This window comes from Bos taurus, chromosome 23 (assembly GCF_002263795.3).
Source record: "Bos taurus isolate L1 Dominette 01449 registration number 42190680 breed Hereford chromosome 23, ARS-UCD2.0, whole genome shotgun sequence".
In the NCBI taxonomy this organism is placed as follows: domain Eukaryota; kingdom Metazoa; phylum Chordata; class Mammalia; order Artiodactyla; family Bovidae; genus Bos; species Bos taurus.
In genome coordinates, this window is record NC_037350.1 from 39,525,664 (window position 1) to 39,546,650 (window position 20,987).

Consider the following 20,987-nt stretch of genomic DNA (forward strand, 5'->3'; position numbering starts at 1 on the left):
CCCGGGGGCTGCGGTGACAGCGGCCCCAGAAGGTGACTCGAGTTCAAGGCGGTGCCCGTGGGGCCCCCGCCGGCGCCGGGCCCCAGGGGAAAAGCGAGCGCCCCGCTCCGGATCGCAGCGCCCCTCTCCCCCGCCCAGCCCCGCGCGCCGCCCGCCGGCCCCCGCTCCCTCCTCGGGTGCCGGCCGGCCGGGCCTCCGGGCGCCGCAAGCCGGGGAAGATGGCGGCGCCGCCCGGCCCGGGGCGGCCGCGAGGGGCGGCGGCGCTGTGCGCTCGGCTGGGCCGGCGCGGCTAGAGCGGCGCCTGGGCCCGGCGGCGCGGCCTCCTCCCCGCCCGCCGCCGCCGCGGCCGCCGCGCCCCGCCCCGCGCGCCCGCCCGCCCGCGCGCCCGCCCCTCCCCGGGCCCGGCCGTGCCCCGCGTCGCGCTCCCCCGGGATGGCCCGCGCGCCTCGGCGCTGCCTCGCGGAGCTCACGGCGGAGCGGCGGCGGCCGCGCTCGGGGGGCGCGCGTGAAGGGGCCGCCTGGGGGCCGAGCGGGCGCCGCCAACATGTCGGATACCAAGGTAAAAGTTGCCGTCCGGGTCCGGCCCCTGAACCGACGAGGTGAGCAAGCTTTCCTCTCCTTTGCGCTTTGCGATCGGGGCTGAAGGCGGGGGGTGGGGGGCAACTTTGGAAAACTGCGGGGCCGCGGGGCTGGGGGCGGCGGGAGCGGGGAGGCGAGCCGGGGCCGGGGTCTCTCCGGGGAGGAGGCGGCGCCCGCCGCGGCCGCGGGACCCGGTGCGCCGGCTCCCGGCTCGGGCCGCCTCCCGGGGGAGAGCCCCGCGCGGGCGCGCAGAGGCGGGCTGCGGGCGCGGATGCTCGGCTCTGCAACGCTGTTCCTCCCCTTTTGCTTTCAGAACTGGAACTCAACACCAAGTGCGTGGTGGAGATGGAAGGGAATCAAACGGTCCTGCACCCTCCTCCTTCTAACACCAAACAGGGAGAAAGGTAAAAGCGGGTGCCGAGGGCGGGCGGGTGCAGCCCCGTCGCCTCCTGCAAGTTTGAGCCAGGAAAATGGGAGTGCTCTTTCCTATTGTTAGGAGGACGGCTTCAAGTTTGTCGCACGCTCCTGTCTAAAGCTGTTGCAAGTCCAAGTTCCTCTCTCTCCTCCCTCTGCCCCCCTCCTCCTTGTCCCCTCCCATCTAGAGGCAGGACACCCCGGGCCAGAGCCGGGACCAGTCCTGTGTCCCCGGCCTGCGGCGAGACACCCCGAGAGGGCCGGCTGAGACCCTCGAGATGATGGTCCCATGGCCACATTTTACAGATGAGAAAACTGAGGCCTGAGGCGAGGAATGACCACCCAAGGCCGGCACCGTGGAACCCGGTGCCCCTGGTTCTTTCCACCGCTGCACTGTTGGCTTTATTTGGCAGACTTGTTAAGGAACTTTGTGTAAAAGAGGGAGTGGGAGGGACCCCCCCCCCCCCAACCCCTGCAGTAAAGCAAAACAGTTTTGTACGATGCAGGCTTAGGCCTGGACCATTTAAGATCTATTATTTTGTTGGTGCTAGGTTGAGATAATGCCTGAATGTAATGCGCGAATTTTGATTTTCAGGAAAACAAAAGTAGTGCCCCGGAGCTGTGTAGACACTGGGGGGATGTTTAAGAGGGGCTGCATTTACTAGATGGCAACATATTTGCATTTGAAAAGTGGTAACTGTTGGATCCTTATTAATTCTGCTCTATTCCACGGAACAGTATGGGAAAATGCCCTAAAATAATTTGAATATTTGGCATTTTTCTGGTAAGCCCCTGAGAAGAAAACGGTTGGAATTCATTCAGTATAGCAGTGCAGTAGCTTGGAAAAATAGGAAAGAGAAACCAGGGAGATTTGAAAAATTAACTCCTCTGGAGTGAGTTTTTGTTTCTAAAAGTCACCTGTTACCTGTTGATTGATGTGATACAATTTAGTGACATTTTTACTCTTTGGAGATTTTTTTTTAACTGAACAGCAGCTCTGAAGTAGGGTTTGTTACTTTATTGCTAAAGGAAGCAACTGTCTTCATTCTATAATCATGCAGTGTCCAGGCATAGTTTACTGAATTTGGGGGAAATTATCAGGTAAATTTGAGAATTTTTTGCTTTTTGTGCTGAGGCTAGAAATTTTTATCCAGTGTGCAAACATTCTGCTTCCTATAGCAGATTGTTATGGTGATAGTAAATAGCTAAGTTATGTTTAAAATGTGTTAAATGCTTTTTAACAGTAATGGTTGTATCCTTGGATAATATTTTTAGATACATTTTAAATGTTTATAGTATTTTAGATCCATTTATAGCAATATAGTTGTATTTTTCATGTTAATAGCAAGTAAACTTATTGAGTAAAGGAAGATATTTACAGATTACATTGGCTGCCTAGATCACCAGTACATTTCCCCCATCCCTCCCCCACCCCCCACGCCCAAACTGAATATTTTCTCATGTTTCAGAAATAAATTCTGCTGGGTCAGATTCTTCAAAGCAATCTAGGAAACAGGTAGAATTGTCAACTCCTATGTTTTCTGTGGCTTCTATTTTCCTTGCTGGTTTGGCACCTGCTTCTTGCCACTCTTAACCATAAGGATTGTTACTATTAGCTACTATTTAATGTTATGAAGCTTTGGCCATTGTGGACAGACAGGGATTTAATTTTGTGGAATGTGGATAGACTTTACAACTGCAGACACTTGGCTGGAAAGGCTAAATAATCAGTTGATCATTTTTAGGGCCACCACCGTCATTACTAATCAGGATCTTTTACGTAATGATTTGAAGGGTGATTTGGGGATTTCTCCATATGCTTGCTTCTTGGAATAGCCCGTTATCCGGAGCTATAAGAATAGTGCTGAAACATGTTCTGACCTCCTGACAGGATTCTTTGAATGGTGGATGGGCTCTTTGTGTGGGTTTTGCCTAGGTACCTGTCATTCAGTTTATAGACAGACTGGGAGGGTTCAGCCCAGCAGTACTGCTTGCGCGTTAGGATTACTGTCTTTGCAAGGATGGAGACATCAAATGCATTTTGATTTTCATTATGCAGCTTGGTTTCATCGTTCTCCAGTGGGTTTTCCCTTAAAGCAACAGTGCATTTAAAAATAGAAGTAGTTTCTCCCTTGGGTTCTAGGCTGATTAATTGCAACAGTGCTTCATGTTCTGTTTGCAATTCATTTCTTTCATTTCTTTTGGAATCAGAGCAAGGTGAGACTAGTGTTTTTCTTACCTAGAAGTCCAAGGCTTGAAGTTAAGAAGTTTTGAAATGAATCTTGGTAAACCTTATCGTTGAAATAGCTGTTTTTCCAAATATTGCAGGAAATTACTAATGTATTAATGGTGATTGGGATTTTAAGTTACTAGGTCCAAGTTTTCAGTCCTACTAGTAAAAACAAGCAAGAGTACATTGGTTTCCAGGAAAAGAAACAGGCTTAGCTTTCATAATTTCCCCCTTTATGGAATCAAAGCCAAGCCTACATGTTAAGGTCTAAAAGATCACAGGGCTTCTGAGGTTAAAGATGTTTGTTTTGGTCCTAAAATTCTAAGATTATAATGTACCACAGACATCTAGATTAATAGTTGATAGTTAATAAACCATTCTGAAACATTAAGAGCTATATATATGGGTTTCTTAACATACCATTGCATTACAATGTAGGAGACATGTATGAAGTTCATTATAAAGTTCAGATCATGCAGGTACCATGCTCAGCACGGGGGAATCCAAGGACCACTGTGGACCCAGAGCCTATGCCAGAGGCTTACACCTTTGAGAGATGAGAGAAGTACAAATAGTTAAAATATAGTACGGTAGATTATTTAAATTATACTTTTGCCATTGTCTATACCATATCACTTGAAAGTTGCCTGTTTCCCCTTCTGTCTCCCCTCCTTTCGGTTGTGAGCTCTGGGAAGGCAGGAACCTGGTCCTACTGACTTTTGTCTTCCATACCTCCAAAGAGCACCTGGCACATAGCAGACCCTCAGCAAATGTCTGCATGGTGATGGTTTGCACTGTGATGGGAACGCTGAGGAGGGGCTGTGGATGTGACCCGAGGTCTTGGCATCCTGTAAAGACGGGTGGCATTTGTGCTGGTCATGGGGGATGCTAAGAGTGCAGGTTCACTTTTTCAAGATCGGCAAAAAGTCCTTTGTCAAAGAAACTGAACGCATACCTGCCACAGATTACTTCTGGCTGAGTGTGTGTGCGTGCGTGCAGAATGTGAAGCCGGGTGCAGAAGCCAGGCAATCCAGGAAGGAGGACAGAATGAGAACCCCTAACTTGCCAAAATACATAATAGTTTAAAAATCAAAGTATAACCAGGTGTCCATTGCAAAGTCTTCCTCTCATTCTTGCTGTCATCCTTACGCTTAATATCCTCTCACCTCTCCCCAAACAAAAAAGGTGACCTCAGTTATTGATTTCCCATACATATTCTCAAATACACACACAAATATATATATATATTTTCCACAAGTATCTTTTCTATCCTTTAATAACAGTATGTTGACTCCTTAAAAAAAATCCAATATGGGTGGTAGTTGCAGTTTTAAAAATATACATGCTCATCTGTGCTCAGTCATGTCCAACTCTTTGCAACCCTATGAACTGTAGCCCATCAGGCGCCTCTGCCCCCCATTTTCCTGGCAAGAAATACTGGAGTGGGTTGCCATGCCCTCCTCCAGGGGATCTTCCCAACCCAGGGATCTAAAGCATCTCCTGCGTTGCAGGTGGATTCTTTACCGCTGAGCCACTGTGGAAGCCCATTAAAAAATATATATACCCATGTATATATCAATCTGATCTTTGTAGCTTTTAGGAAGTGAAGCTTTATCATCAGAATGTAATGGAACTGGCTTTGTACAGAAATTTTTGTTCTTGATTGTTTTAGACCATTTTAAAGTAAGTAAATTGTAGGGTAAGCAACTGAAGCAATGTGCAGATATAACCTAGCTAAGTTAAAAGAAAAACCGGATAAATTTAGGCTCTTAGTAAAGAGCATCAAAGTTTTAACCTCTTGCCCAGTCTTTCCATACTGTAAGGTGGGCGGTGTAGCTTACCAGGTACACAAAGGTCGGTCAGTGGAAGAAAGCTACAGCTTGGTCGATTCGACTGCATCTGTATTTTCTAGTTTATGAATTATATGTTGCAAGGTTTTGATTGTTTATTCCCCCAGACTGGTTTCCCCTGCTATTACAGTGGTTTCTAGGATGGTTTCTTCTCCTCAAGTAAAACTGTAGAGTGAAACTTGAAAAATTAGTTGAAATCATATCAAGTGAAAAAGATCCATTACCAAAGAAGCAGTAGTATTCTACATTATCTAGGTGACTTTGAGTTTTATTGTGTTTTCTGTGTTGTTACTCTTCTCTCTGGCTCAGTATTACAAAGTTGATTGTAAGAAAGCAGAGTATTTAGATTTCACTAATATAGGAGTGAGCATTCTTCATGCATGATATCAGTGGTATTTTGACGAATGTTATAATGGAATATTTTCATTAGATGTCCACGTTTTCCATTTTTGTTTTAAAATAGCTTGTCATCTCTCACTTTAAAAGACAAGCCTAAAAGTAATTATAATGTACTAAAGATTAGTGACTTAAAATTATTTTGTTCACAGTTAAAAATGTATTTACATTATGCACTGTTGTGTGTACCTATGTAAAGGTTCATGAAGAAATTTACTATGTGCAATATCTCTGTTATTTTTCTACCCCTTTCTGTTCTCATTCATTTTAGAAACGTTGGTTGTGACTTACCAAATTAACTTCAAAACCTGCTAAAGGGTCACAAGTTTAATTTGAAAAATACAAGTTTAGTGGGTAAGAAGTTGGGTTCTGCATACATACATATGTATAAATATTTTAAATCAGTGTAAATACTTTGAAGTGTGGAGTAGTTTTATAATTTATGAAGGCTATGCCTGATGTAGCTGTCATCCTGGGGGTTCCTGCCACATCATTCTGAGAATTCCTTTTACAGACTCTTTTCTGTGTGGACTCTCTTGTTTTTCTGGTTCTCTTTTCTTTCTTTCTTTGCTGCCTCAATTTTGTAGAGCATATCCTGTGGTTGCTTCCCCAGAAAGAATTTTGGGAGGTGAAGTTTTTCATTTAAAAAATGAAAATATCTTCATTCCACCCACTTACCTTGTTAATAGTTTGGATGGGTAACAAATTCTATTTTAAAGATGTTGGTTGCTTTAATGTCCTCTTGCTTCCAGTGTTTCTGTTGAGAAGTCTGAAGCTATTTGGATTTCCAGCCCTTAAGACATGACCTAGATTTTCTTTTCTGGAATCCTATAGAATATTCTTTCTTCTCCTTTTTTGTGAAATCACAGTGGTGGGCCTTTTGGACTTGGAAACTTGTATCCTTCAGTTCTGAAAAAATTGATTGAATTAATTCCTTAGCAAATGCTCTCTTTTTATTTATTCTTTTCTGGAGCACTTATTTAGACATGGGGTTTCCTGAACTGGTCATCTGATTATTTTATTTTTCCTTTCTGCTTTTCATCTATTGTTTTTGTTCTGCCTTCTGGGAGATTTCATCCACTTTATCTTCCAAACTTTATGTTTAATTTTTTCCCCCTGATATCATATTTTTAATTTCCAAGAACTCTTCTAGACTTAAAAAAAAAACATAGCATCCTGTGCTTATTTTCTAGTTGTGGCATTTGCTGTCTTTCTGAGGACACTAATGATATTTTTCTCTGTATAGTAGGCCTTTTCTTTCTTCTTCTTTTTCAAGTGCATAGTTTTGTTAGTGTTGGTGTCTGTCTTTTATGTTAAAGGCTTTTCTCAAATACATAGATTTCGGGCTTTCTCTAGGACAAGGACTATATATGATTTATCTTTGTATTCTCAGGGCCTAGATTCAACAGTGCCCAGTGGACAGAAAGAATTTTTGTAAATTCTTTGTTGTTTTTTAAAAAATTATTAAATGTTCTGTCAAATCCCTTTTCAACTTTCAACAACTGAAATAAAATTGTTTTTTTCTTAAGAGCACGTATAAATGCTATAATTAAAGGTGGTAGTTGCCTTATGCAACTTACTTACTAACATTCATGAAGATAATTAGTTGTAATCAGTACAAAAGTTGAAAAAAATTAGAAAATCCTAATTTTGTATTACTATTGCAAAAATGTTAGTTGAATTTTTTTCTTTTTTTGGTTATTGTTAAGTTTAAAATATATATGCTTGTTGGACTGGGGAGATTTTTCAAAATGATACCAAACTAGCCAGTTTATCATTCTACCACTTGGATTCTTCTGGCAAAATCTAATCAGAGACAAGTGGATACCTTGAATTGTTTCCAGTTTTCAATAAAATTGAAACATATGCTATGCACTCATATTTTAAAAACATTTATAAGAAAACATCTTCCCCAAATAGTAGGCTTTCTGAAGACATCAAGGTTTCTCAGTTTTCAATAAAATTGAAACATATGCTATGCACTCATATTTTAAAAACATTTATAAGAAAACATCTTCCCCAAATAGTAGGCTTTCTGAAGACATGAAGGTTTCTCAGTTATTCAGCCACAGTTACCCTTTCTCAAATCTTCCCTGGAGCTACAACGGAGAAGGTGTTTGTGCATTTAGAATTTAAAGGACTTTGGAGAACATTACTGGCAGAGGAAACAGAATGGCAGAGAAACCAACAAGATATATAGAAACACTCAAAGAGAATTTTGTACCTTAACAAAAATGAAATTTACTAACAACAGAGCTATCAGTAAAGGAAGTATACTAAAATTCACATGAAAACAATCAAGAGTTGATTTATATGGAATTCAAGAGCTATCTTTTCAAGATCACTCTATAAAATATTATATCTCTGGGCATTTAGCTTTGCAAATATAAGAAGAAAATATCAGAAATTCTTCCTTGGAAATTAGTTTATTTGGTGTTTTATCCAACAATGATATGGAAACTAAGCATGGAAAAATGTCAGGTTTTCATATCTCTAAAATTTTATTGTAAAAATGAGTAATTTGTTTATTTGATTGTAAGATCTAAGGTTAAAAAAAAAATGGAAAGTTTTTTTTTTTTTATAGGCCCTCATAGACCCTCAGAATTAGGAGGATAAACAGTCCAAGCCTCATCATTTGTTGAATGCAGTCTCGATTTACTGTTTTACCAGCTGAGCCACCGGGGAAGCCCCCCGATTTTACTTTTTGCACTGCAGTGGAATTGCTTTACAGTGTTGTGTTAGTTTCTGCTGTTGATTTCATTTTACTATGAGATGAACAGTTCGGTGAGTCACTAATAAAGTACTAGAACTATTTTACCAAATTGTTCTTGAAATGAACTTTTCACATCAAAGCACAATTGTATCTTTTTAAAAGATTGCTTCCTTAGATAGTCTAAAATGTTTTATAAGAAGCATGGCAGAAATTTAAAAGCGGGGGCAGGGGGAAAGTGTCGTTATTCAAACAAACCCCTAACAAATCCATTATTCTTATTTTTCCCCTTCCTTCATTTTGTCCTTGTCCATAAATATAAATATTTGTAGTTAAAATTTTGTGTTTTGCTTTTGTCCCATTTATATTTTGTCATGCAACATGGTTTTCATAATTATAATTTTAATAGTTGAGTACTATAGTCTGTTGAGTTTCATAACTTTAAAACCATATTTCTATATTTCTGGACCTGAAAGTTGCTTCTCTGAACAATTATAAATAACTGAGCATAAAAATAACTGGAACTTTTAAAGACTCCTTTGCCAATTGCAAGGCATTTCTTCCCAAGTGAACTTACTCAACACAAAAATGCTCTCTGAAATTGTATGACAACATGAACCTTTCCCTTACATTACTATGGAGTTCAAAGTTGATAGCTTTCATATGTAGGTGTGAGTTAGGCCATGGAAAAAATGATTTTGTGTGGACAGTAACAGCCCAGGGATTCTCACACTTGAGAGTGCATTAGGCTCATTTGGAGAGCCTCACTCCAAAAAGTCCTGAGCCGTACCTCGGCCTGAGATCTTCCACTTGTAACAAGTCCCCAGGGGATGCTGATGCTCTTAGCTCAGGACCAAGCTTTGAGAATCACTGCTGTAGACCACGGAGAAGGCAATGGCACCTCACTCCAGTACTTTTGCTTGGAAAATCCCATGGATGGAGGAGCCTGGTAGGCTGTAGTCCATGGGGTCGCTAGAGTCGGACACGACTGAGCGACTTCACTTTCACGCATTGGAGAAGGAAATGACAACCCACTCCAGTGTTCTTGCCTGGAGAATCCCAGGGACGGGGGAGCCTGGTGGGCTGCCGTCTATGGGGTCGCACAGAGTTGGACATGACTGAAGCGACGTAGCAGCAGCAGCTCTAGACCGGAGCTGGTCCATTAGAATTTTCTGTGATGGTGGGAATATTCTACACATCTGCTGTCCACTGTGGTAATTGCTAACCATGTATGATTACTGAGCACTTGAAATGCGGCTGGTGCAACCAAAGAACTGACTTTTAAATTTTATTTGATTTTCATTACATTTATTTTAGTTTTAGAATTTTGTTTATTTATTTATGGCTGCACTGGGTCTTCACTGCACTGGCTTTCTCTAGTTGCGGCAAGCAGGGGCCAGTCTCCAGTTGCAGTGCGTGGGTTTCTCATTGGGGTGAGAAGCCCTCTTTTTGCAGAGCATGGGCTCTAGGGCTTGTGGGCTTCGGTAGTTGCAGCCCGTGGGCTCAGTGCTTGTGGCTCCCGGGCTCCAGAGTGCGGGCTCAGTAGTTGTGGTGCAGGGGCCCAGTTGCTCCGGGGCACGTGGGATCTTCCTGGATCAGTGATCGAATCCGTCTCCTGCATTGGCAGGTGGATTCTTCACTACTGAGCCATCAGGGAAGCCCATTAGTTTAAACAACAGGTGGCTACTGTTTTGGACAGTACACGCCTGGACATGGTTCTAAACCTTGCTTGCACGTCAGAATCATCTGGCCTGCTTTAAAAATGGTTGCCTCACTCCTACCCCTAGCATTTCTGGCTTCATTGGACTGAAGTGCCTCTTTGGCATTGGGGTTTTTAAACACTTGCCAGGTGTCCCAGTTACTATTATTGTTTACAAATCAGCCCCAAAGTTAGTGGTCTGAAAACATTATTTTTTAATGCCCCTGAATTCTGTGAGTCAGGAAATCGGACAAAGTAGACATGACTTGTCTCTGCTCCATGGCGTAGGGGTCTCATCCTGAAGACTAGAAATCTGCGGGTGTAGTCATCAGAGGGCTTGAGCTGGTGGAATATCTGAGGTGGTTAACTCACACGGTTGGCAGTTGAGTCTCATGTGTAGCCAAGGTTGATAAATGCTGCTCTAGTTTAATAAATTAGGTTTTAAAGCCTGGTTTCACAAGTTGTCCTTTGGTTTATTTTCCTATTTTTGATTGTGATCATGTATGTACATTCTCAGAACCATTACTGTTCTCAAAACTAAGATCTGAAAGCCTCAGACAGTAAGCCTTATTTTACCTTATTTACCTGACTAAGTGTTTTCCCTATTAAGGCAACTTACGGAAATTTACTAGAGTCTTCCTGTGTCAAGGGTATATTGTGAAAGTGAAGCCTCACAAAGTTAAATTCTGTCCCATTTTTTAAAAAAAGCCTCCTATTCTCAAGCCAGGTATATTTCATCAAAATGCCTCTTTTTATTTGTTTTTACTTGGAATTATGGCAGAGAGCGGAGAAGGCAATGGCATCCCACTCCAGTACTCTTGCCTGGAAAATCCCATGGATTTTACCAGGAGGAGCCTGGTAGGCTGCAGTCCATGGGGTTGTGAAGAGTCGGACAGGACTGAGCAACTTCCCTTTCACTTTTCACTTTCATGCATTGGAGAAGGAAATGGCAACCCACTCCAGTGTTCTTGCCTGGAGAGTCCCAGGGACGGGGGAGCCTGGTAGGCTGCCGTCTCTGGGGTCGCACAGAGTGGGACACGACTGAAGTGACTTAGCATGGCAGAGAAGGAAGGAATTACCTCAGTTATCTAGATGCAGGGTACTTGCTTATTCTTCAATCAACCGCTTCACCTGCCTGCTTGGGAGGCACAGGTTTTTCATCTTTCTAAGAGCCTCTTAGTGAAAGTGAAAGAGGAGAGTGAAAAAGTTGCCTTAAAGCTCAACATTCAGAAAACTAAGATCATGGCATCCAGTCCCATCACTTCATGGCAAATAGATGGGGAAACAATGGAAACAGTGGCTGACTATTTTTGGGGCTCCAAAATCTCTGCAGATGGTGATTGCAGCCATGAAATTAAAAGACGCTTACTTCTTGGAAGAAAAGTTACGACCAACCTAGACAGCATATTAAAAAGCAGAGACATTACTTTGTCAACAAAGGTCCGTCTAGTCAAGGCTATGGTTTTTCCAGTGGTCATGTATGGATATGAGAAAGCTGAGCACCGAAGAATTGATGCTTTTTGTTGGAGAAGACTCTTGAGAGTTCCTTGGACTGCAAGGAGATCCAACCAGTCCATCCTAAAGGAGATCAGTCCTGGTTGTTCATTGGAAGGACTGATGCTGAAGCTGAAACTCCAATACTTTGGCCACCTGATGCGAAGAGCTGACTCATTTGAAAAGACCCTGAAGCTGGGAAAGATTGAGGGCAGGAGGAGAAGGGGATGACAAAGGATGAGATGGTTGGATGGCATCCCCAACTCAATGGACACTAGTTTGGGTGAACTCCGGGAGTTGGTGATGGACAGGGAGACCTGGTGTGCTGCAGTTCATGGGATTGCAAAGAGTCAGACATGACTGAGCAACTGAACTGAACTGAATAGCCTGTGGACCACGGTTCCCTGCTTCAGGCCCTGGAACTGTATGGCATTCCTAGCCTTAGCTCCTGTATCACTGCAGGATCCCAGGCACCCCTTCTATGTGGAGGATCAGGATGGCGTCAGAGCTGGATGGGAAGTCTGGATACTGCCTGGTCCTGCCGCTAACATGGTCTGTATCGATTGGGCTAGTAATTAATCCTTTCCATTTGAGTCTTCATCTGTCAAACTGCAGGCTAAACTAGGTGATCTGTAAGGGGTTTTTTTTTTGGTTGGGCTGGGTCTTCGTTGCTACACGTGGGCTTTCTCGTAGCGGAGAGCGGGGGGCTACTCTTTAGTTGTGGTGTGTGGGCTTCTCATCACAGTAGCTCTTCTTGTTGCCTAGCATAGGCTTTAGACACACGGGATTCTGTCGTTACAGCACATGGGCTCAGTATTTGCAGCTTGCTGGTTCTAGGGTGTTCGGGCTCAGTGGTTGTGGCACATGGGCTTAGTTGCTCCGTAAGCATGTGAGATCTTCTGGGACTAGGGTCCCCTGCAATGGCAGGCGGATTCTTATCCCCTGTACCACCAGGGAAGTCCTGTAAGGTTTTTTTAGCTTTAAAATTCAGATTTATCTCAACTGTACTCAAATGTAGGTGGTGGTGGTGGTGGTTTAGTCGCTAAGTCGCGTCTGACTCTTGCAATCCATGGGCTGTATCCTGCCAGGCTCCTCTGTCCATGGGATTCTCCAGGCAAGAATACTGGAGTGGGTTGCCATTTCCTTCTCTAGGGGATCTTCCCAATCCCAAGTCTCCTGCATTGCAGGCAGATGATTTACCAACTTACATGTAGACTTGAGTCAAATAGAGTCATAGGTAACATTTACAGCAGCTGAAATGGTTGGGTTGTAATTTACTTCTTATCAGAGTGTTAGGAAAACCAGGGAGAAAAGGTCACTGTTCTTGGGAGGCTGAGTTAGCCTGCAGTAGCTGATGGGAGAGAGGAAGGTGTCAAGTGAAAGAAGGCAGCCACAAGCTCCAGATAGTGGAAGCCGGTATCAGCCAGCCAGGGAGCGTGGGCTCCTTGCACACATTCTACGAGTCTCTTGTCTCAGCTCAGACAGCAGCTTTTTCGTGTGCCTACAGGGCGTTATAAATCTTCTGACTTGGACCTTTCAGTTTTCTTCTGGTACACTTGTGTTCTGTTGGGAGAAACCAGTGATTTTAAAGCTATTCTTGCAGGCATACAGCTGTTTTATGTGATAAGTATGTATATGGGGGTGGAGAAATGACATTTCCAAAGCTTGTTAGCCTACCACTTCCTTGGGCAGCTTGTTTTGTTTCTTAGGGTTCTGTTGTCACCCTACTAAAAGTATGGTTGCTGCTGCTGCTACTGTTGCTAAGTCACTTCAGTCGTGTCCGACTCTGTGCAACCCCATAGACAGCAGCCCACCAGGCTTCCCCACCCCGGGGATTCTCCAGGCAAGAACACTGGAGTGGGTTGCCATTTACCTTCCTTTGTGAGATGAATTCCGATCAACAGGCGATAGAGAGAGAGAGAGATGGGGTGAGAGAGAGAGAGGAAGGGAGAGTGGGTGTGTGTTTCCCTTCTGGTCTGTGTCCTCTCAGCCATTCTTCTGAAAGCAGAGTGGAGTTATTGATTCTGTCTGGCCCTTTAGAGTCGGATCTGTAGGTGTGATGAGCTCTGCTGCTGTTAGAAGAGGCCGAGGAAAGCAGCTGGGCAGGTCCCTTGAGGGAAGAAGTTCTTTTTTTAAAAAAAAAACAGACAAGGATCAGGAAGGAAGGCTTTGAGGAAAGGGAAGCTTTGCTGTGGACTCTTTGTGCTGTCTTGAAGAAAAAAAAAAAAACACTCCCTAGGTTGTCTACCCACCAGGAATGACCACAACCATTCGTGTGGGGAAAATCATAAAGGGCAAACCATGCTGAGCTGCTCGGGCATTCCGCTACAAGTCCTGAGTCGATTCAGCCCCAGTTTTGGAAGGGCCATGCTGTAAACCCTCATGTGGTTCGTTGAGCAGATTAACAAGCCTTTAGTACTTAACGTTTTGTAGTTTAATGAAACAGGTCCTCAGAATCAATGCTTTGTGTGCCCACCAGTCTCTAATCCCAGCTCGGTAGAGAATGTGTCATGGAGCTAAACTTGTAACTGCCCTTTTTTTAAATTGGATAACAAACTGTTAAGGGTTTTTGTTTTGTTTTGTCTTTTGTTCTCTATCCTTAACGACTTCTATTTATATAGTTAATTAAAGTTTAGTAGTCACTATCCAAATTGTAGTGGGGATGGTTACTTTATTGCCTCGAGAAAGATCCTTAAAATTACTTGTTTCAAGAGCAATGTTTTGAGTAAGGAGGGAGGAGAGTGGTGGGGAAAGCTTATCAAGAGAATGGTGTTAAATTTGAGCAGCCTTATCCAGTTTTAAGCATCTGCTTTTTTTGATCTAGAGTTACTGTAACAAATAGGTAACATTAGCATGGTAAGGTAACTAAGTTTTTGTTTTTTTTTTAAGCCTTTAAGTATTACTGGCTTTGAGAGAATAGTATTTCCTTCTCTACAGTGACAGCTTAGTATGCATTTTTGTGTGTGTGACGAATTAGACAGTGGAAATAATTTCCCCCATTTTCCTTTTAAATATTGAACAAAGACTCTTCCCTATTTGTGTTAAACGTTTTGAATGGCAGGGTACATGTTTGCTTTTGTAGTTTGATACCTTGAACTAACCTCACCTGGCTATTTAAAAATTAGCCTAAAGTTGAATCATTCATAAGCATGTGAATTACTTTGTGTATGAGCCAGAGGTTTTACTCAGGGAGAGGAAATCTTGTGTTTGCCTTTTGTGTGTTTCTGTGGCCGTCCACTGGGTGTAAATAACTAGTTTTGTAAAACACTGTCAAGTACTGTGACAGAGTGATGTGGTGGTCAAGAGCCACTCAGAGGACTTGGGGGGACACACTGCTTATATTTGAAACTGACTGTGCAACTTACTAGCTGCGAAATGTTTGGCAAGTGCTTTAACCCTATACGCTTGAGTTTCCTCACCAGTAAAATGGGAGTAATAAAATTACAGACCCATAGGGATTCTGAAAATTAGTTACCCAAGACTGGGTTCACCTGTTGGTGGGTGTTAAACCAAAAGACACAATCAAGAGAGAGCAGGAGAAGGAGGATTTATTACTTGTAGCCAGTTAAGGAGAACATCAGGGATCTTTCCCCAAACTGTGGCTCCCCCATAGCAGAATTGGGGAATTTTTAAGCCCAGGGTGAGGGGGCTTGGGTAGTGTATGCATATTCATAAAGGGGCTTGATCCAGGAGAATTCAGCATAGAATTGGGGCAAAGGTCAACATCATTTCCATCCTCCACCTGGGTGGGTGGACTCAAAAATATGGCTGCAAGCTCCAATACTTTGGCCACTTGATGCTAAGAGCCAGCTCATTGGAAAAGACCTTAATGCTGGGAAGGATTGACGGCAAAAGGAGAAGGGAGTGGCAGAGGATGAAACAGATAGCATCACCGACTCAATGGACGTGAATTGGTGCAAACTCCAGGAGAGGGTGGAGGACAGAAGAGCCTGGCGTGCTACAGTCCATGGGTCGCAGTCGAACACTTGATTTAAATGTGGACACTCCATGCAGTGTATATTTGAAAGACCACCTTTGTGGTATCAAATCAGCCATTTGCCATGTCTCAGCTGACAGACCTGCTTTGTGGGGATGGGTGTGTTGAATTTTCTTGAAAGGGAAATTCCCTCTATAACAGGTGTTCACCAGTCTGGTCATTTGGCAGTCATTCATTTGGGTAAAGAGTATTATGTCCAGAAATCATATGTGAATACATTGAGAAGTAAAATGTTCTGGACACAAGTGTGTGTGTGTGTGTGTGTGTGTGTGTGCGTGCGTGCGTGTGTACGCTCAGTTGTGTCCGACTCTTTGCGACCCCATTTACTGTAGCCCACCAGGCTCCTCTGTCCACGGAATTTTCCAGGCAAGAGTACTGGAATGGGTTTCCATTTCCTTCTCCAGGGGATCTTCTGCACCCAGGGATCAAATGTGTCTCTTGTGTTTCCTGCACTGGAAGGTGGATTCTTTACCATTGAACCACCTGTGAAGCCTGACAGTTTTGACACTTTTGTAAAAGTGTGTTTGGGAAGAATGAAGGGCTGGTGATGGGAGGGTCCCGGAGCCCTGGAATGAGATCTGAAGGGGAAACCTCATGGCAAAGAGCCTGCCCTGGACTTTGACCCATCACCAAACTATCTAAGTAAAAGGAGAGCCTGTTTGGAGACCTGCCCTGGGCCCTAGGGATGGGACTGTGGCTCTAATCCTGCAGCTTCAGTTCTGTGTTCTAGGTATTTCATTGTTCCCTTAGACATAATGCGTTCTCAGTAAATATCTGTTGTATTTAATCATACCTATTAATTGGATATTTGTTACCAGGCTGTGCTTAGTATAGGAGATTTGTAGATGGTTAGTACTACCTAGTAATAAATTGACTTCTGAGGAAATGAACATCTGAAACTAACAAAACGTTGTGTTCAATAATATTGGGTTTCTATACTTTTTAATTTTTTTTTCCTGAGGAAACTGACTTTATTGTCCCAGTCCGTAGGCTGGTGACTCTCATTCCAGTGTTTACCATACTGGAGACATGGACTCACGGCCTCTCTATTAAAAATTCAAAGTGGAGAAATAGTTTTACTTGTATATCTGGTTCTCTGGCATGCCTTAAGTGAGTATATTTTATCGTGAACTCTCTTATTTATCTGTTTGTTGTGATCTTTTGATTTTTAATAGCCTTTTAGTGGCACTCTAAAATTCAGAAAATTAAAAAAAAAAAATTCAGAAAATATATTTAGGGATATTTCATAGAAACATTCGAGTTTCCTATGAACTTGCTAGTCATTGTCTTCAATGTTTTTCCAAAAAGATGTACAAATATGGAAATCTGAATACATGCAGATGTTTGGTGTTTCTCTTTTTTTTTTTTTTTAATAAGGGAGAGATGTAAGCAGTCTCAGAAATTTTGATCCAATTATCTTAATTTCCTGTGTGCAGAAATACAGAAAACTAAAGAGGAAGATGAAGAAAAGTTTTGATGTCATAAATACTTTGTGCATTTACATGAATGAGCATCAAGTGTGTGCTTTGCTCTTCTCCTTTCTCCCTGTTGTGTAAAACATCTCAGCCGACATCCCTGGCCCGTCTCTTTGTTAAGTGGGGAAAACATAGGCGTGTAGCTCCCATGTGCCTCGCCCTGCTCTCAGCTGTGCTGTCTGATGTCTTCCAGGCTCTCCTAACTTCAGGGCCGCTGCCCTTGTTCCACCCCTGGAAGCAGAGAGTGTGATGGGGGCGGTGGGGAGGAATTAAAGAATTTGATTGGCCTGGCCCCAAGCCTTGCAGGCCCTTCCCAAAGCCTTCTTGGTGATCTGGGGTCAGCATTAGGCCAAGATTAGGGGGGACAGGCTCAGACTTCGTGTGCTCCATTCCACAGCCTGAATGATTTTTAAAATATCAGAGGTATGTATGAGATATCTTGAGTTTTCAGTTGGGAAGATAAAGCCCTTTACTTGATTAGCCCTTCGTGATTAAATGGCTGTTGATCTGCATGAGTCAGAGCCAGGTATTCCAGATATTCCCTCTGGATGCAGAGGAACATTTTAGTTTTCAGGATTCTGAAACAGGAGATCTAATGAAAACATGGAAAGTGAATAGATTTCAGATCAGTTCCATGCTTACAGCGGTTGGCCTGCTTCAGTTGCCAGTGTGGTTTGATTTTGGTCAGTTTCAACGCAGCCTTTGAAAGATCTGGATCCTGGATAGACCTGGCTCTGAGTGTTAGTGAGGAAACTCCTCCCTAAGCCTCTTATTTAGTGAATTCTTTCTAGGGATGTCATTGATCGGCCCTTGTAGGAGTGCTGAGCGGAAATAGAGTACAGTCCTTTAAAAGCCTTGAATCACTCTGCCCTTCCTCCATCCATGTGGTCAAAACCCGTGGCCCTGAGTGAAGACAGAAATAAGCATTTCAGAAGGCCAGCTTGTTCACAGTGCTCGGCTCTGTGGGCTGCTGTGAACACGCAAGCAGATTGGTCCTTGATGTGTTTCAAGGTTTGGTTAAGTAGGAGTCAGGTGGCATTCGTGAGGGGACTGAAAACTCCTGTTAGTATTTGGACATGTACAAACTTAACCAGACCAAAGCTACCTCTTTCTGGCATCTCCTCCTCTATTTGACCCTGCCCCTGGGTAGAATGAGGTGAGGTTATCCTATGTGTAATGTGTGCAGTGCTGGTGCTTACTGGCGGGAGCCCCTCAGTCCCACGCTTGGAGCCTCCCTCAGCCCTGCTCGTCGCACAGGTGTCCCTTGTCATTAGGACATCGAAGGCTGCCCTTTCTCTGAGCAGCGTGGAGTTGAGAGAAGCTGTAGTTCAGGAATTGATGTACATTTTGAGGCCTGTACATTGCGGGGAAAAAGATGCCATTCATGTTTCTGTGTGTTTGTGCTCGGTTCAGTTCAGTTGTGTCCGACTCTGCGACCTCGTGGACTACAGCACGCCAGGCCTCCCTGTCCAACACCAACTCCCAGAGTTTACTCAGATTTATGTCCATTGAGTTGGTGATGCCATCCAACCATCTCATCCTCTGTCTTCCCATTCTCCTCCTGCCTTTAATCTTTCCCAGCATCAGGGTCTTTTCATATGAGTTAGTTCTTCTCATCAGGTGGCCAAAGTATTGGCGTTTCAGCTTCAGCATCAGGCCTTCCAATGAACATTCAGGACTGATTTCCTTTAGGATGGACTGGTTGGATCTCCTTGCTGTCCAAGGGACTCTCAGGAGTCTTCTCCAACACCACAGTTCAAAAGCATCAATTCTTCGGTGCTCAGCTTTCTTTATAGTCCAACTCTCACATCCATACATGACTACTGGAAAAACCATAGCTATGACTAGACGGACCTTTGTTGGCAAAGTAATGTCTCTGCTTTTTAATATGCTGTCTAGGTTGGTCATATCTTTTCTTCCATGAAATCTTTTAATTTCATGGCTGCAGTCACCATCTGCAGTGATTTTGGAGCCCCCAAAAATAAAGTCTGTCATTGTTTCCACTGTTCCCCCATCTGTTTACCATGAAATGATAGGACTGGATGCCATGATCTTTACTTTTCTGAATGTTGAGCTTTAAGCCAACTTTTTCACTCTCCTCTTTCACTTTCATCAAGAGGCTTTTTAGTTCCTCTTCACTTTCTGCCATAAGGGTGGTGTCATCTGCATATCTGAGGTTATTGATATTTCTCCTGGCAATCTTGATTCCAGCTTGTGATTCATCCAGCCCAGCATTTCTCATGATGTACTCTACATATAAGTTAAATAAGCAGGGTGACAATATACAGCCTTAATGTACTCCTTTCCCAATTTTGAATGAGTCTGTTGTTCCATGTCCAGTTCTAACTGTTGCTTCCTGACCTGCATACAGATTTCTCAAGAGGCAGGTCAGATGGTCTGGTATTCCCATCTCTTTCAGAATTTTCCACAGTTTATTGTGATCCACACAGTCAAAGGCTTTATCATAGTCAATAAAGCAGAAGTAGATGCTTTTCTGGAACTCTCTTGCTTTTTCGATGATCTAATGGATGTTGGCAGTTTCATCTCTGGTTCCTCTGCCTTTTCTTAATCCAGCTTGAACATCTGGAAGTTCACAGTTCATGTACTGTTGAAGCCTGGCTTGGAGAATATTGAGCATTACTTTGCTAGTGTGTGAGATGAGTGCAATTGTGCGGTAGTTTGAACATTCTTTGGCTTTGCCTTTCTTAGGGATTGAAATGAAAACTGACCTTTTCCAGTCCTGTACATTTTGAGACCTGTACATTGGGGAAAAAAGGTGCAGTTTATGTTTCTCTGTGTGTGTGTGTGCGCGCGCGCGAGCTCAGTTGTGTCCAACTCATTGGGACCCCATGGACTGTAGCCCACCAGGCTCCTCTGTCCATGGGATCTCCCTGGCAAGAATACTAGAGTGGGGTGCCATTTCCTCCTCCTGGGGATCTTCCTGACCCAGGGGTCAAACCCAAGTCTCTTGTGTCACCAGCATCGGCAGGCAGATTCTTTACCACTGACCACCTGGGAAGCTCTTATTCATATTTCTAGTTTTCTGAAAAGCTGTCTTTCGTGAGAGGTCTTCAGTTGCCTGTGGCTTCTCATTTGCAGAATGTAGCCCTTTAAAGAAGACTTCTGGGTGCTTGCTTTGGCAGCACATATACTAAAATTGGAACTATACAGAGAAGATTAGCATGGCCCCTGTGCAAGGATGACACGCAAATTCATGAAGCATTCCATATTTTTAGAGCACTTTCTAACACCATACACAAAAATAAACTCAAAATGGATTAAAGATCTAAACGTAAGACCAGAAACTATAAAACTCCTAGAGGAGAACATAGGCAAAACACTCTCTGACATACATCACAGCACGATCCTCTATGACCCACCTCCCAGAATATTGGAAATAAAAGCAAAAATAAACAAATGGGACCTAATTAAACTTAAAAGCTTCTGCACAACAAAGGAAACTATAAGCAAGGTGAAAAGACAGCCTTCAGAATGGGAGAAAATAATAGCAAATGAAGCAACAAACAACTAATCTCAAAAATATACAAGCAACTCCTACAGCTCAATTCCAGAAAAATAAATGACCCAATCAAAAAATGGGCCAAAGAACTAAATAGACACTTCTCCAAAGAAGACATACAGATGGCTAACAAACACATGAAAAGATGTTCAACATCACTCATTATCAGAGAAATGCAAATCAAAACCACTATGAGGTACCATTTCATGCCAGTCAGAATGGCTGCGATCCAAAAGTCTACAAGCAATAAATGCTGGAGAGAGTGTGGAGAAAAGGGAACCCTCTTACACTGTTGGTGGGAATGCAAACTAGTACAGCCACTATGGAGAACAGTGTGGAGATTCCTTAAAAAACTGGAACTAGAACTGCCTTATGACCCAGCAATCCCACTGCTGGGCATACACACTGAGGAAACCAGAAGGGAAAGAGACATGTGTACCCCAATGTTCATCGCAGCACTGTTTATAATAGCCAGTACATGGAAGCAACCTAGATGTCCATCAGCAGATGAATGGATAAGAAAGCAGTGGTACATATACACAATGGAGTATTACTCAGCCATTAAAAAGAATACATTTGAATCAGTTCTAATGAGGTGGATGACACTGGAGCCTATTATACAG

At 43.4% G+C, this 20,987-nt stretch overlaps 1 protein-coding gene and 1 non-coding gene across 10 annotated transcripts in view; both read left to right on the top strand.

Annotated features, from left to right (window-relative positions):
* The first annotated feature begins 407 nt into the window (after positions 1-407).
* KIF13A (kinesin family member 13A) overlaps positions 408-20,987 on the top strand; it is a 202,693-nt gene continuing 182,113 nt past the window's right edge. For all 9 annotated transcript variants that reach the window (XM_059880651.1, XM_010818549.4, XM_010818550.4 and 6 more), the window contains exons 1-2: positions 408-599; positions 893-983. In XM_059880651.1, the coding sequence (XP_059736634.1) occupies positions 545-599; positions 893-983 (146 nt within the window). In that variant the 5' untranslated portion in view covers positions 408-544. The remainder of the gene's footprint in view (positions 600-892; positions 984-20,987) is intronic.
* On the top strand, positions 19,972-20,078 carry LOC112443914 (U6 spliceosomal RNA). Its single transcript, XR_003032315.1, has one exon. It is a non-coding gene; the product is annotated as a U6 spliceosomal RNA (small nuclear RNA).